The 12,767-nt window shown below is 44.0% G+C and overlaps 1 protein-coding gene across 5 annotated transcripts in view; it reads right to left on the bottom strand.

Moving 5' to 3' along the window:
• The window catches only part of Gak (cyclin G associated kinase), a 56,763-nt gene that overhangs the window by 31,185 nt on the left and 12,811 nt on the right, over positions 1-12,767 (bottom strand). For all 5 annotated transcript variants that reach the window (XM_048447014.3, XM_048447015.3, XM_048447016.3 and 2 more), the window contains 8 exons: positions 11,790-11,879; positions 9,772-9,907; positions 9,262-9,374; positions 7,180-7,270; positions 5,754-5,877; positions 2,428-2,477; positions 1,733-1,881; positions 708-830 (listed from right to left, as the gene is read on the bottom strand). In XM_048447014.3, the coding sequence (XP_048302971.2) occupies positions 708-830; positions 1,733-1,881; positions 2,428-2,477; positions 5,754-5,877; positions 7,180-7,270; positions 9,262-9,374; positions 9,772-9,907; positions 11,790-11,879 (876 nt within the window). The remainder of the gene's footprint in view (positions 1-707; positions 831-1,732; positions 1,882-2,427; positions 2,478-5,753; positions 5,878-7,179; positions 7,271-9,261; positions 9,375-9,771; positions 9,908-11,789; positions 11,880-12,767) is intronic.

Here is a 12,767-nt window from a genome sequence, read left to right as displayed (position 1 = left end):
CAAAGGTCCTGAGTTCAATTCCCAGCAACCACATGGTGGCTCACAACCATCTGTAATGGGCTCCGTAATGGGGCCCTCTTCTGGCCTGCAGGTGTACACACAGACAGAATATTATATACATAATAAATAAATAAATATTTAAAAAAAAAAAAGAAAAGAAAAGCTGGCAAGAAACAAGCCAGCTAAGGCTGGGCTGGCTTACAAGTAATAAGCCTCTGTGTGTGTGATTTATTTGGGAGTGGTATGGTGAACCCCTTAAAAAGCCAAAAAGCCAAAAGAGTAAAACATCCCACAACACAGTCTGGTCTACATAGTGAGTTCTAGAATAATAAGGGTATGTAGAGACCCTATCTCAGAAAACCAGAACACAGTTGCAGTAAAGCAGGGCTGAGCTTTCAGTGGGTGTCACACTGCATGTAAGGTGTCCCAATTTTTCTCCCTCACTCTGTGGCTACGAAAACCTGAGGTAAAAACTCATTTATCTCAGGGTGCATACCCCTCTCCCAGAGGAGTGGCTTATTGCTGCTCAGATCACCATAAAGGGCCCTTATGAGTTCTTCTTATCCCATAGGAGCAAAAAACACCAGGGAGTCTGTGTCCATCAAGCCCAAAGCTGTAAGTATAGAGGTCTTTCTCTGGTCAATGTTCCCCATATCACCCAGAGCCAGTGTTGCTTTGGTTCTCTATAAGTAGCCAGCACAACTCACCATGCAGTGCACAACACAGACGTTCCTGTGGTCTTCCCGTAGCCAGGCATGCATGCTCCTGCACAGAGTATACAAACCGTGGAGATGTGGTGCCCGCCTGGCTGCCCAGCCACACTCAGAGACCTGTGTGGGAAAAAGTTCGCTCAGTTGAGTTTCTGTACCAGCCCCAATAAACCTGGCTGGCATCTCCACATGGTTACCATGCTCCTGCCTACAAGATAGTCTCTTGTGTGTGTGTGTGTGTGTGTGTGAGTGTTTGTTTGAGACAGGATTTCTCTGTAACAGCCCAAGCAGTCCTGGAACTTGCTCTGTAGACCAGGTTTGGCCTTAAACTCAGAGATCTGTCTCCCTCTGCCTCCTGAGTGCTGGGATTAAAGGTATGCACCACCACCGTCCGGCAACACTGTCCTTTTTAAAATAATTTATTTTCTTTTAACTAGTGTGTGTGTGTCCATGTATGTACATAAATAAAAGTGCCACAGAACATGGAGGTTAGAGGGCAACTAATAAGAGGTGATTTTCTGGGCCAAGAGACTGAACTTTGTTGTCAGGCTTGACAGCAGTCACCTTTATCTGCTGAACCATCTCACTGGTCCCCCAGAACTGTCCTTTTTTGAATGACTCCACAAATATGGTGGACTGTGTCGCTGAGCATCTTTCTCAGCTGGGGTTCTCACGTGACATCTCTCTTGGCTATGAGTGACCTATGTATGCCACAAGATTCATTCACTGATACTGCAAAAAGAGCTACCTTTTCCTGTGCTTTGGGGTCAGATTACATAGGTGAAAAGTCCCATGTTCAATGTCATCAAGTAGATTATATGACTGAACAGTCCTGGAACTGTTGCAGAGTTCCCTTCACACTCTGGCCTGTCCCCAGCCCTGGCTACACCTCTAGCCCTAGTCTTCCTGGCCTGGGCTGCCGAGCACTGTCATATCAGGCTAGTGCAGACCCATCACTTAGAACTGTACTTCAGTGGGAAAAGAATGACTCAAATCATAAAAAATAGTTCAAAGTCACTTACCCGATTGTGAAATTTGGAAGCCCGGTATATCCTTGGAGACAGGTTGTAGACAGCATAGTGTCCTGGATGCTTGGCATCCAGAAACAACCGCACATCCTCTATGTTGTTTTTGATTGCTGATTCCACACCTTCTGCTGGGAACGACATCACTGAAACAGAGTAGGTTCAAGTTAGCGGCTCAAGGATTGCCCTCTTGGGCTATGCTTGCCTCCTAGCCGGGTAGCTAGCAAAATACAAGCTCTTCTCACCCTCTTATGTCCCTCAGCATGTGCAGTGGGAGATGCGCAGACTTAAAACACAGGAAATTTCACAAAGATGTCTATGTCTAATCATAGACATCTGGAAAAGGTTTGCAGGAAACCTGATACACATCATGGTCTATAACAGCTACAGTTAGCTCTTCTGATTATTATTTTTTGCCTAGATTTTCTAGTTTTAAATATGCATGGCCCTACCATTACATTATCCCCTTTGTACTCTCAGAGTTCCAATCATGCCAGCTACTGGACTGATACTGGTCCTGCCCTTTTCATAAGACAAGAAATATGCTCAACATAGGCCACATACCCACCACCAATCTGGGCAGTCTCCAGGTCATACCTCAGATGAATCCACGGCTACCAAAGAGGCTAAAGAGGCATACTGGGCCCCTTGTCTAAGTCCCCTATAGATGTCTATCATCCAATTAGACATACCTGCAATTCTGGATGTGATATAAGATATGTCCAGATCACCCTTTGCATAGCTAGAATGAAAAGAACAATCAATCACTATAGAAAACACACTTGGCAGTTATATCTTAAGAACTTTAAGTGGAGCCCAAGTCCTAGAATGCTGAGGTAACTTTGCTGGCAGGCTGCATCCCATGAGAAGTATGTGTGTAACTTTGCTGTATGAGCTGACACCCAATGAGAAGTGGCATAAAACACCTCAAAGTGGGAGAGAGCAGTCCCAGAAGGGCTTTAGCCATCTTTTGTTTTCTGAAGTATTCTCCAAGACAAAAACATTGCGGGCTAATCCTGACAGTAATAAAGGCAAGGGTGTGTAGACATCAGTCATTGATCCCACTGCTCTAGGGGGCTAGATAGGAGCAGTGATGGGCAACTTGAGTCAGAGCACACCCTATGCCCTGTACAAGCCTAAAAGGAGATAGCAGACACTGCTGGAGGGAAATAAAGATATTCCGAGTGACCAAGACACATCACTGCTCATGGCCACCAAAAACTCTTAGAACTCAATCCCCTAAATTGGTTCACAAAACTGACAAAAATACAGACCAAATCCTAAATGAGTATGCAAGAACTCAACAAACTTATTCTACCTACAATTCCTCTTAAAAACCAAAAAATACTGTGCTAGAACAGTCAAGATAATTTGGAAAGGAGGAGAGAGGAAGGTACATGGTGCTGCATAACTGTTTTGAGTAGCACACTGTAACTGGGCAGTGAGGTCAAGACAGGAAAGTCAGAGACAGTTGAGGAAGGCACACTTGGTATCAGCAGAGTCAACAAGGGGTCAATACAGAGGGTCAGGTGGGAAAAGTAACAGACATACACTATAAGTCACTGACATCATTCTTCACCGATTATGATAATCTTAACAGTTTCAAATGTCATTTGAACCTATTTAAGACAGGCTAACTTAGGGTATAAAGGGCTCTCTGAGACAACAAACAGTATGTACTAAATACAGTTTTATCTGGTGCTTAAATTTTGGTGGGAAAAGGCAGTTAAACAAATGGGCCACAGATCAGAACTAATTAGTTCCAGTCTTTTTTTTTCACAAAAGCAATAACCCAGTAGTAACCAAGATACCAGGTATTGGTGGTAGATGTCTTTAATCCCAGCATTCTGGAGGCAGAGGCAGGCAAATTTCTGACCTCTGTGAATTCAAGAGCAACCTGGTCTACATAGTGAGTTTCATATCAATCAGGGCTACAAAGGTAAACAGAGTGAAGTGCAAATATAAAGCAGATGACAGCATTAAAGGAAGACAAACGTGCCCCAGCATTAGGTCAGGTATAGGAAAGCACACGCGAGACATCTAGTGGTGTACAATGGGTACTGAGTATCACTTAGGGCTCCACATACAATGTACCCTAACCTCAAGTCTGTTTAGGAGAAAGTACAGGGGACCTTGACAGTTTAGCTTTGGGCACAAGTTCAAGGGTATACACATAGGTTTGTACCTAACATAGACCAGGGTGGCCCAGATCTTGACTTCTAAAACATCAAGCAGCCTCAAGCAACCAAGAGTGCCTGAAGTGGTCACTTTTGCCACTTGTCACCACATTTGGATATTTTCACATATGATATAGACAAAAAATGAAGATATTTACTGCTAATTTAAATGAATTTAATAAACACAGGAGTTATATAACTCCTATCAGTTATGTCTACTTTGTAGCCCAAAGGTTTCATACAGCCAAAGACAGTTGTAAATATAGCTCAACAAAAAAAATCATAAACTTACTTAAAACATCATGAGTTGTTGTTGCTTTGGTTTTAAAGTTTATTATAAACTCAGAGTTGTAAGAACGAGAGAGAGATGCCATTTGATCTGGGTATGGAAGTCAGCAATATCACAAACAAGCAGTGGTATGGTGAGGAGTGGTGTTTTAGAGAAAGCGAAAAAGCCAAAGAACTAAATAAAGCTCTAGGAAACATCCAAGACAAAAAAGGAAAAATCATGCCTGAGTATAAACTCAGAAAAGCAGACAGACCCAACAGAACCAAATGGTGATACTCGAGTGACTGCCTCACTAGACTTTTTTGCAACGTGGACTAAACAACTATTGGATTCTTGGCTTTTCTGTCACGAGACAATCATCACTGGCCTATCCAGATTACAGCCTGCAAATCATCTAATAAAACCTGTATAAAATATATAATATTCATTCTATCAGTTCTGTTCCCTTAAAGAACCCTAATATAGACAGAGATGTTATAGTATCAAAAGGCCGGACATGCCCAGTGGTTTACGCATATATTCCAGGCAGAAGGCACATGCATCTGTATTTCCACAATGCAGCAAATCCATGTGCACTCCCTCATTGGCACAGGGCAAACACATGAAACTGCTAAGGCTACTAACATAAAACAGTCACACACACACACACACACCAAATAAAACAAAACAAAGGATGTTGCATCAACTGTAGAAGTTTGGACTACAAGCACTATGACCCAGTGGTGCTTACTACAGCAGCAGACACCTTTGGGCAGCAGAAGCATCCATACTGGTAAAGGCCAGTGAGACTACCCAAGCACTTAGTCACAATTCTCTTCAGAAAGCTGATGGAGTAACCTTTAACACAGTGCTATGTTCTGGAACACTCACCAAGGCTCTTGGGCTATGATTTGACTTTCCTAAACATATATTCACACCTACTGTGTCCCAGGTCTCTCAGAGTGACTGCCTTCTAGCAATGAGAGTATGTTGGAGGGTGCCACTTTGCTCTGCAAACAGAGTCATCATGCTAGTTACTGGCAGAGCTAAGGAGATCCTGAGCTGATGGTGCACGAAGTCAGTTCTGTCTGGGGTTCTACAGACAGGGGCCTCAGGTTTGTGCTGATTAATTTCTTTGTCAACTTGACACAAGCTGGGATTATCTGTAAAGAGGAAATCTCAATTGAGAAAAATGCCCCCATAAGACTGGCCTATGGGGTAGGGGGTCCTGGGCTACATAAAAGAACAGGCTGAGCAAGTCATAGAAAGAAAGACAGTAAGCAGCATTCCTCCATGGTCTTTGCTTCAGTTCCTATCTCCAGAGTTTCCTGGTTTAAGTTCCTATATTGGCTTCTCTTGATAGAATATAACCGTGTAAGTTGAAATAAACACTTTCCTTTCCAGATTGGTTTTGGTCAGTGCTTCATCACATCAACAGAAAACAAACTAAGACAAGGTCCCAGACTCAAATCTGTATCTGGTTCAGCCTTAACAGAGGGTTACAATGTATAACACTGCCTTGGGGAAATCTCCATACAGGCAAAGAACAGGATAGGGCAGCCCTCACACTTACTTAGCCACAGACTGGATGACCTTGGAGGAAGTATCCTTGAGGTTGGTGAAGAGCCGTTCTGTCCCGCCCCGTAGGATGTCGAGAAACCCACCATAGGGCTGGTCATACTCTGCCAGAGTCATAACTACAGGAAAGAGCCACAGTAGGTCAAGAGTATGTCCCCAAGAAGCATCATTGCTTCCCCAGATTCCCTCAAACCCACCAGTGAGCCATCCTTCCCACTAGCAGGTGATAGCCTGTGTTTCCAGCAATTTCAGAGACTCAAGGAATGGACAATGTAGGCACAGAAGGCTATGTGAACACATCAAATCCAGTTTCTATGTGGAACTGTACCAACTATGAGACAGTCTCAAAATGGTAACTAGAGGATAAAATGATAACTATATGATACTCTTTCTAAAGTGAGTGCAGGTAAAGCCAACAAAAGTGGACTCTGAGACCAGAGTGACACCCTCAAACTGTGATGGTAGAGCTAACACAGATGTGACTTAGGCTCTGAACAGCCCCCCACACAGTAAACCCACACAGCATGATGTAAAAGACACTCTGAGAACCCATTCTCCATAGTCTACAACTGTACCACACATGCTAGGCACTGTGTAAAAACCTCAAGTACCAGGACACTGCAGTGGCCAATCACTGGAGACAAGAACCTCCTCTCTAGGAAACAAAGATCTAGAGAAGGACACAGTTAGTCCTTGCAAAGAGATTAGAAAATGACTCATCCCACAGTCAGACCAAGACCATATCTGTTTCAGAGTCCTCCTCTCCCTCATTGATGCTCTTAAGGTGTCCATTCACGTGAGATGGAAGACCACTGTTCTGTGGCTTGGCCTTCACAAATCAGCAGGAACAGCCCTCAACCATTCCTACTGCACTCTAGCTCCTAGAACCCCCATCTCTCTCTTTCTCTCCTTCTAGTAGGCACCTGTAGTACTGTGACCATAAGGTATCATCTTACTAACCTTGTCTAAAGCAGGTTTGGCCTTGATAATTTCTGAGAGGCACCCTGGAAGGTCTTCTCTTAAGAAGGGTTTCCATGGGTTTTGAACTGTGTAGATATCCAGGATACAGTGGACCCTCCAGAGGAGCTAGAGACTATGGTCAACCATGCCTGGAAGACTTATTTCATTATATCCTGAATGGCAAGTGAGTTAACCCTTGCTTTATGAAGTGCTAATGTGGCTCCAAATTTGTTTCTCCTGGAACTTGCCCTGAGAACTCTTACCTTGGCTGATTTTGAATCCAAATGCCCTGTAAAATTCTGCATTCCACCAAGAACACAAAAGGCACAAAAGAACTATGAGTTCCTTAGAATGGTAGAGTCAATTACCAGCTGAAAAAACCCTTGATATCTGTTCTGATGAATACTGGGCACCTGTAAACAACCTGTGAGAAAGATCAGTGGTTACGCTGGGGCACTTACCTCCACCATAACTGCTATTCACAGGGCCCCCAGGAGCTGGTGGTGCTCGCGAAGGCCCTGAATTCCCAAAGCCACCATTCTGTTCCAACAGCTGTAAGATTCAAAAGCATGGCGTCAGCTTCAAACAAAGCCAGAGCTCTTTTGCACCTGCACTTAGCATTGTGCCCTCAGTTGATGAGCCAACCTCCATCCGTTTTACTCTAACACACAAGGATAAAAGTTCCCAGGAGTTTTGGCAGGGGTAGAAATAAAACAAAACTTCCACAGTTTTAAAACAACATTCAGGGTAACCTAGGGAGTAACACCAGACAAATGCTAACACCTTTATCCTATGAAGACATATCTAGATCTTTATGGACATAAAATCCATTCTTTCTACTCCATTTCCTCCCAAATCTACTCGACTATTTTGAGTAGATGTATCAGGTATGCAGCCCAGAACACTAATACCTGTGGTCCTAGTGCCGTGTGTGGCTCCTTGGACCAAGCTTGCATTATTCTTTGAATTCAGTCCACAGTGCATATTGTCTAAGGAGCTGGTCGATTCAGAGAAAGTTCATGGGTTCTCTAAGCACTACAATCATAAAACTCTTTGTGTCTTCACTGGCCAGCAGTACTTCTTCCCTGACACACGATGAGGCATAAGGCCCACAGTCCTGCATCCTACCTTTCAGTGGTCTCCAAGACAGCCAACAAACACTCCTGCAAAGGACCAAAGGTAACAGGAGAGGCCCCAGGTATCCCTGCCACAGAGCAATACCCCAGTGCCTTCTTTGTCCTTCTGACCTATTACCATCAACCTGATCAACTAAAGAAACTTGTCAAAAGCATCCATATCATCAACCTGCCGCCTTCAGAACACCGAAAATTTTAAAACACACACTGTTTCTAGTTTTGGGATCTCTCTAGTGCCAATAGAAAGGGTCTTATCAGCAGGTTCTCCTAAAGGAGTAACAGACTTCTACCCACTACTTCTCTGAGGATCCCTACCCACAGATGAGGACTCAGACCAGTATATCCAAATGTCTTCTCTTCCATATCATACCCCTTCCCTTCAGCAGCATAGACCTTAACCACCCTGATAACAAGTCCAATATCAATAGACTCTGGGAAGCTCTGCTTCTAGGGGTGAAAGAACCAACAACGGGAAGCAGACAAAACTAGAACCAGGAATTTAGTCTCTGGAGAGTGATTCAGAAGAGGCCTCACCACAGGAATGAGCTAGAAGATAGGGCAGCAGAATCAGACCTAAGCCATGAGCTGTGCATAAGGTAGACATGGATGTTGGATTCTTAGAGATGCTCAAGAACCTACCTATACCCTGAAGATGTGGGCTAGATTTATGGCTGTTTTAGAAAGACTCCTGGTCCACATGCCACAGCGTTTTCTCGGACTGCCTGCTTTTCCCAAGTACATAACATAAGGTGCCTCAGTCCAACAGTCCGGACATAAGGCAGAGTACTGTCAGCAATTATACAGACTGATCCTGTCTTAAGTATGGAGATTATTACAACCACAAGGCCATGGTTGGGTGCACGTCCCAAGAAACTGTGAGATGTAGATAGTAACAAATACCACCTGAACCCAGAAAAAACCAAACCAAACAAAAAAACCTACCAGATGATATGATAGAGCCACTCTTTTGGCTCATCTAAGTGAGCATTGCAGAGTTTGAGACCATCTGAGCCAGGACCCACAGGAGTGCATGTTGTGGTAGTCATGAGACTGTGAGGGCCTGTAACTTCAGTTAGACCAGATAAAGGAGCCTCAGGCTAATGCCAAGAATACACAACACCACTGGGCAGTGGTGACACATGCCTTTAATCTCAGTGTTTGGGAGGCAGAGATAGGTGGATCTCTATGAGTTCAAGGTCAGTCTGGTCTAAAGAGTGAGTGCTAGGACAGGCTCCAAATCTACACAGAGAGACCCTGTCTCAAACAAACAAACAAACAAACAAACAAACAAACAAAAAACCACACACAAAAGACAGACAGAGAGAGAGAGAGAGAGAGAGAGAGAGAGAAAATACACAACACCTTCAAGGTCTAGGCATGGACAACAGAGCCTCATGATGTCCTTACCTCTGTGATGGGGGCCTTGGGGTTCACATTCCTGGCTGCTGCAATTTCCTGAAGTTGTCGGACAACTTCAGCAATGGACAGCCTCTCCTCTGGGTTGACCTTTAGCATGGCACCTAAGGCAAAATAATAACACAATTTAGCCCCATATCACCTGCAGCCCTGGGCCTCCGCTGGATAGCACCACCTGTTATTGCAAACGTTATAGAACAAAGATCATATACTTTTCCCATAGTGCTGACTTCAGAAGCAAAGGAGAGAATGTCAGAATATCTACAAAATCTAATGAAGTCTATCAGAAGTGGCCACTCAGAATACCATAAGCTCACCAGAAGGGTGGGCAGGTGGCAGCTCCATCAGAAAGCCCCCCCCCCCAGGATGCTGTCAGAACAGCAGCTATAGAGGCAAATATGGGACCACATGGCCAAAGGATGAGCAGCTGCACCTAAAACCCAACAGGGAAACTCATTTCCTCAAGTTTCTAAATCAAGCAAATTCACAACAGGAACTTACGAATAAGGTCATGGAAGACTGTGTAACGAGTGTCATTCACAGGAATGGAGTACTTCCCATTGACTATCCGAAGTTTTGCTCCATCCTCAAAAGGATGCTGCCGGAAACATAGTAGGTATAAGATACAGCCCAGTGCCTGGAGGGAAAACATGGAGAGCAGGGTCTGAGAGGCAGATTAAAGTGCGAATGAGAACATGCAGGGAGGACAGAGGCTGAGTGCTGAGGGTGGGAGGGACTGTGCAATTACAGAGGGCACAGGCTGTGCAGGGACCCAGGAGCCAAGGTCATCAGCAGAGGGTACGAAAGAGCTGCTCTTCCAGAACCCATGTCTGTCACCTTACAACCACCTGTAACTCCAGTTCCAAGGAGATTTAATGCCTCTGGCCTCCTCAGGCACTAGTACTTACATGCACACAACTACCCTCAGACTCACACATACACATAATTTAAAATTTAAAAAGTCAACGTGGCAAGATGGGCCAGTAACAGCAACTCTGTCCATGGGAATGGATTGTCCTACTCACTACACTCAACAGTGGGAACGGGGAAAACTGAAGCAGTGGGATTTTATCCAAAGGCCATAGCATATACACAACACCTAGATGTGTCCAGAAGTGTGCTGAGAATACCCTAGGGTGGTCCAAGAAATTAATGACGATGTGTCTTCATTAGTGGGGTTAGCACTGGCCCCTATAAACTTCAAATACCTAAGTCCTTGACAGTGTCTGGGGCTGATGATGCCACCACTGTCTGTGTCCCTAGGGAAATGATAACTCTGTTCACAAGGAGGGTCCAGCTCAGTGTGTAAACAGGGGTCATGTGGAAAGTAATATAATTAGTCTTCTTCTATTTCCTACTATCTAACTCCTAAAATCCTTGATTGCTGGCCATCTGTATGTAGCTTCAAGATAGGGCATGTCACCAGAAAGGCCAAGACAAAAATCAGGATTAGAGGCCTCAACCTCTGAGAGGACAGAGGAAACGAGGGTTAAGCTGACTGACACTGACCAATATCGTGATCAACCATAATGTCTCCACAAAATGCAAATGCCAAGATTCATGGGAGCTCTTAGACAGCTGAGAAGATAGAAGATCTTAGAGGGTGGTACATTTTGGTGGAGTAGTGAGACCCCCACTTATTCTCCTATAGGCTCTATGAATTCCTCCATCATTATCAGTTATGATATCCTTTGTGATAATAAACTAGAAAATGTACACAAGTGTGTTCCTGAATTTTATGAACTATTCCAGGAAGGTAATCAAACCCCAGGTTAAGTTAGAAGCACAAGCAAAACAATCTGTGACTACTACTGGTGTCCAGAAGGGTGGAAATGGGCATGCTGGGCTGCCTGACACATCTGTCAGCATCAACTTGTCAGCAACGACTTGGCCTAAGAATGCCCCAGGGACAACCTTTCGGAACTGACTGATTACTGTACATGGGAGACAGACCTGAGGTCACAGAGGTCTCCTGTGTCAACTGTACTGGTGTAAAAGAAAAGTAGATGTCTGTGGATGAGGACACAGTCCCAGAGGGTATTAGGTACCCTTGCAGAGACATCCCTGGGCCTGGAATTCAAGACTCCAAAAGTAGAACAGCACTGAAAATTGTCTGTCATGTGATGCCTGTGCAGACTCAAAGTCATGCTGTTACTTCAATTGCTCTATTATTCTTTTGAAGATTTATTTATTTTATGCGTATGAATGTTATGCCTTTTGCCCTTGGAAGTCAGAAGAGGGCTTTAGAACTGGAGTTATAGATGACTGTAAATCAGCATATGGGCACTGGGAATCGAACCTGGGTTCTCTGCAAGAGGAACAAGTGTTCTTAACCACTAAGCCATCTATCTTTCCAGTTTCCCCTTCAACTGCTCTGTTAATTCACCTCTGGTAGCAGTCACAACTGATAAGGGCAGGGAAAATAAGAGGAGAAGGGAGCTGATGGGACATGAGGCCTCTGCAGCTCCTGCCATGACCTAACTGACCAGGCACCAGTAAGAGAAGGACTCAGGCCTCACCCAGATATCCTGCTTCTCGCCAATGGGAAAGTTGGAATACAGGTCTACAATTTCTGGTGTTCTGTACATGGGTGTGGTATTCCTCGTGATCTGAAGAAAAAGATTTCAGGGTAAGTTAGACATAAGCATTTTTTTTTTTATTTTATTTTACACAGAGACCCTACAACTTTCTAAGATTTCTACTGAAGGCTAAGGCAGTGACTTTTCTTCTCACTGTGTTCTGGAAGGACCTCTGGCCACTCACCCGGCTATACAATGCTGCACCACTACTTTCCTTACAGAGACTGTAATCTCTCATGGCCACCCAGGATTAACGAAAGGAATCAAGTCAAAGTATTAACCCACTGGACTATTTTATTTCCTCAAAGTAAACAAACATGTTTTACCCGGCATGAGAAACTTCTTTCAGAGTGATCAAAGTGATCAAAGCTTACACGATGAGCAAAGAGAGGTGCTATACTAAAGAAGCTTCCAGATGAGTTTTAGATGGGACATAGCCTGTATAACCCAAGAAATAATGAAGTCTTCTGGCCTTTTTAAGAAAGCCACCAGAATTCAAACACAGAGCTCCATCCTGATGACCTTATCTAATCCTAAATCCTTTCTAAAAGGGTCCATTTCTAAACACCATAGTTGATTTAAGATTCTACACTATGAATACCTCACAATGAGGATTAAGCTCAGTATAAGTTTGGAGAAACAAACCACATTAAAACCATACCAGATGGTAAATGTCAAAAGAATCCAGATGCTTGTGAAGCAAATCTGGGACATTTTTCCACCAAAATAGACCTACTGAATCATGACCATGGGAAAAATGGTATCCAAGACCTTATGAATAACAAATACATAAGCAGGTTCTAGGGCTCCTAACTTCAAAGATGAGCAGAGTACTACAATCAGTAGCAGACAGCAAAGATGGGTTAAAAAGAGTCATCAGCACTGAAGAAGACTTGCAGGACACCAGAAGCTAGGAGA

This window comes from Myodes glareolus, chromosome 8 (genome assembly GCF_982192425.1).
Source record: "Myodes glareolus chromosome 8, mMyoGla1.1, whole genome shotgun sequence".
In the NCBI taxonomy this organism is placed as follows: Eukaryota; Metazoa; Chordata; class Mammalia; order Rodentia; family Cricetidae; genus Myodes; species Myodes glareolus.
This window is presented reverse-complemented; position numbering and strand designations above follow the sequence as displayed.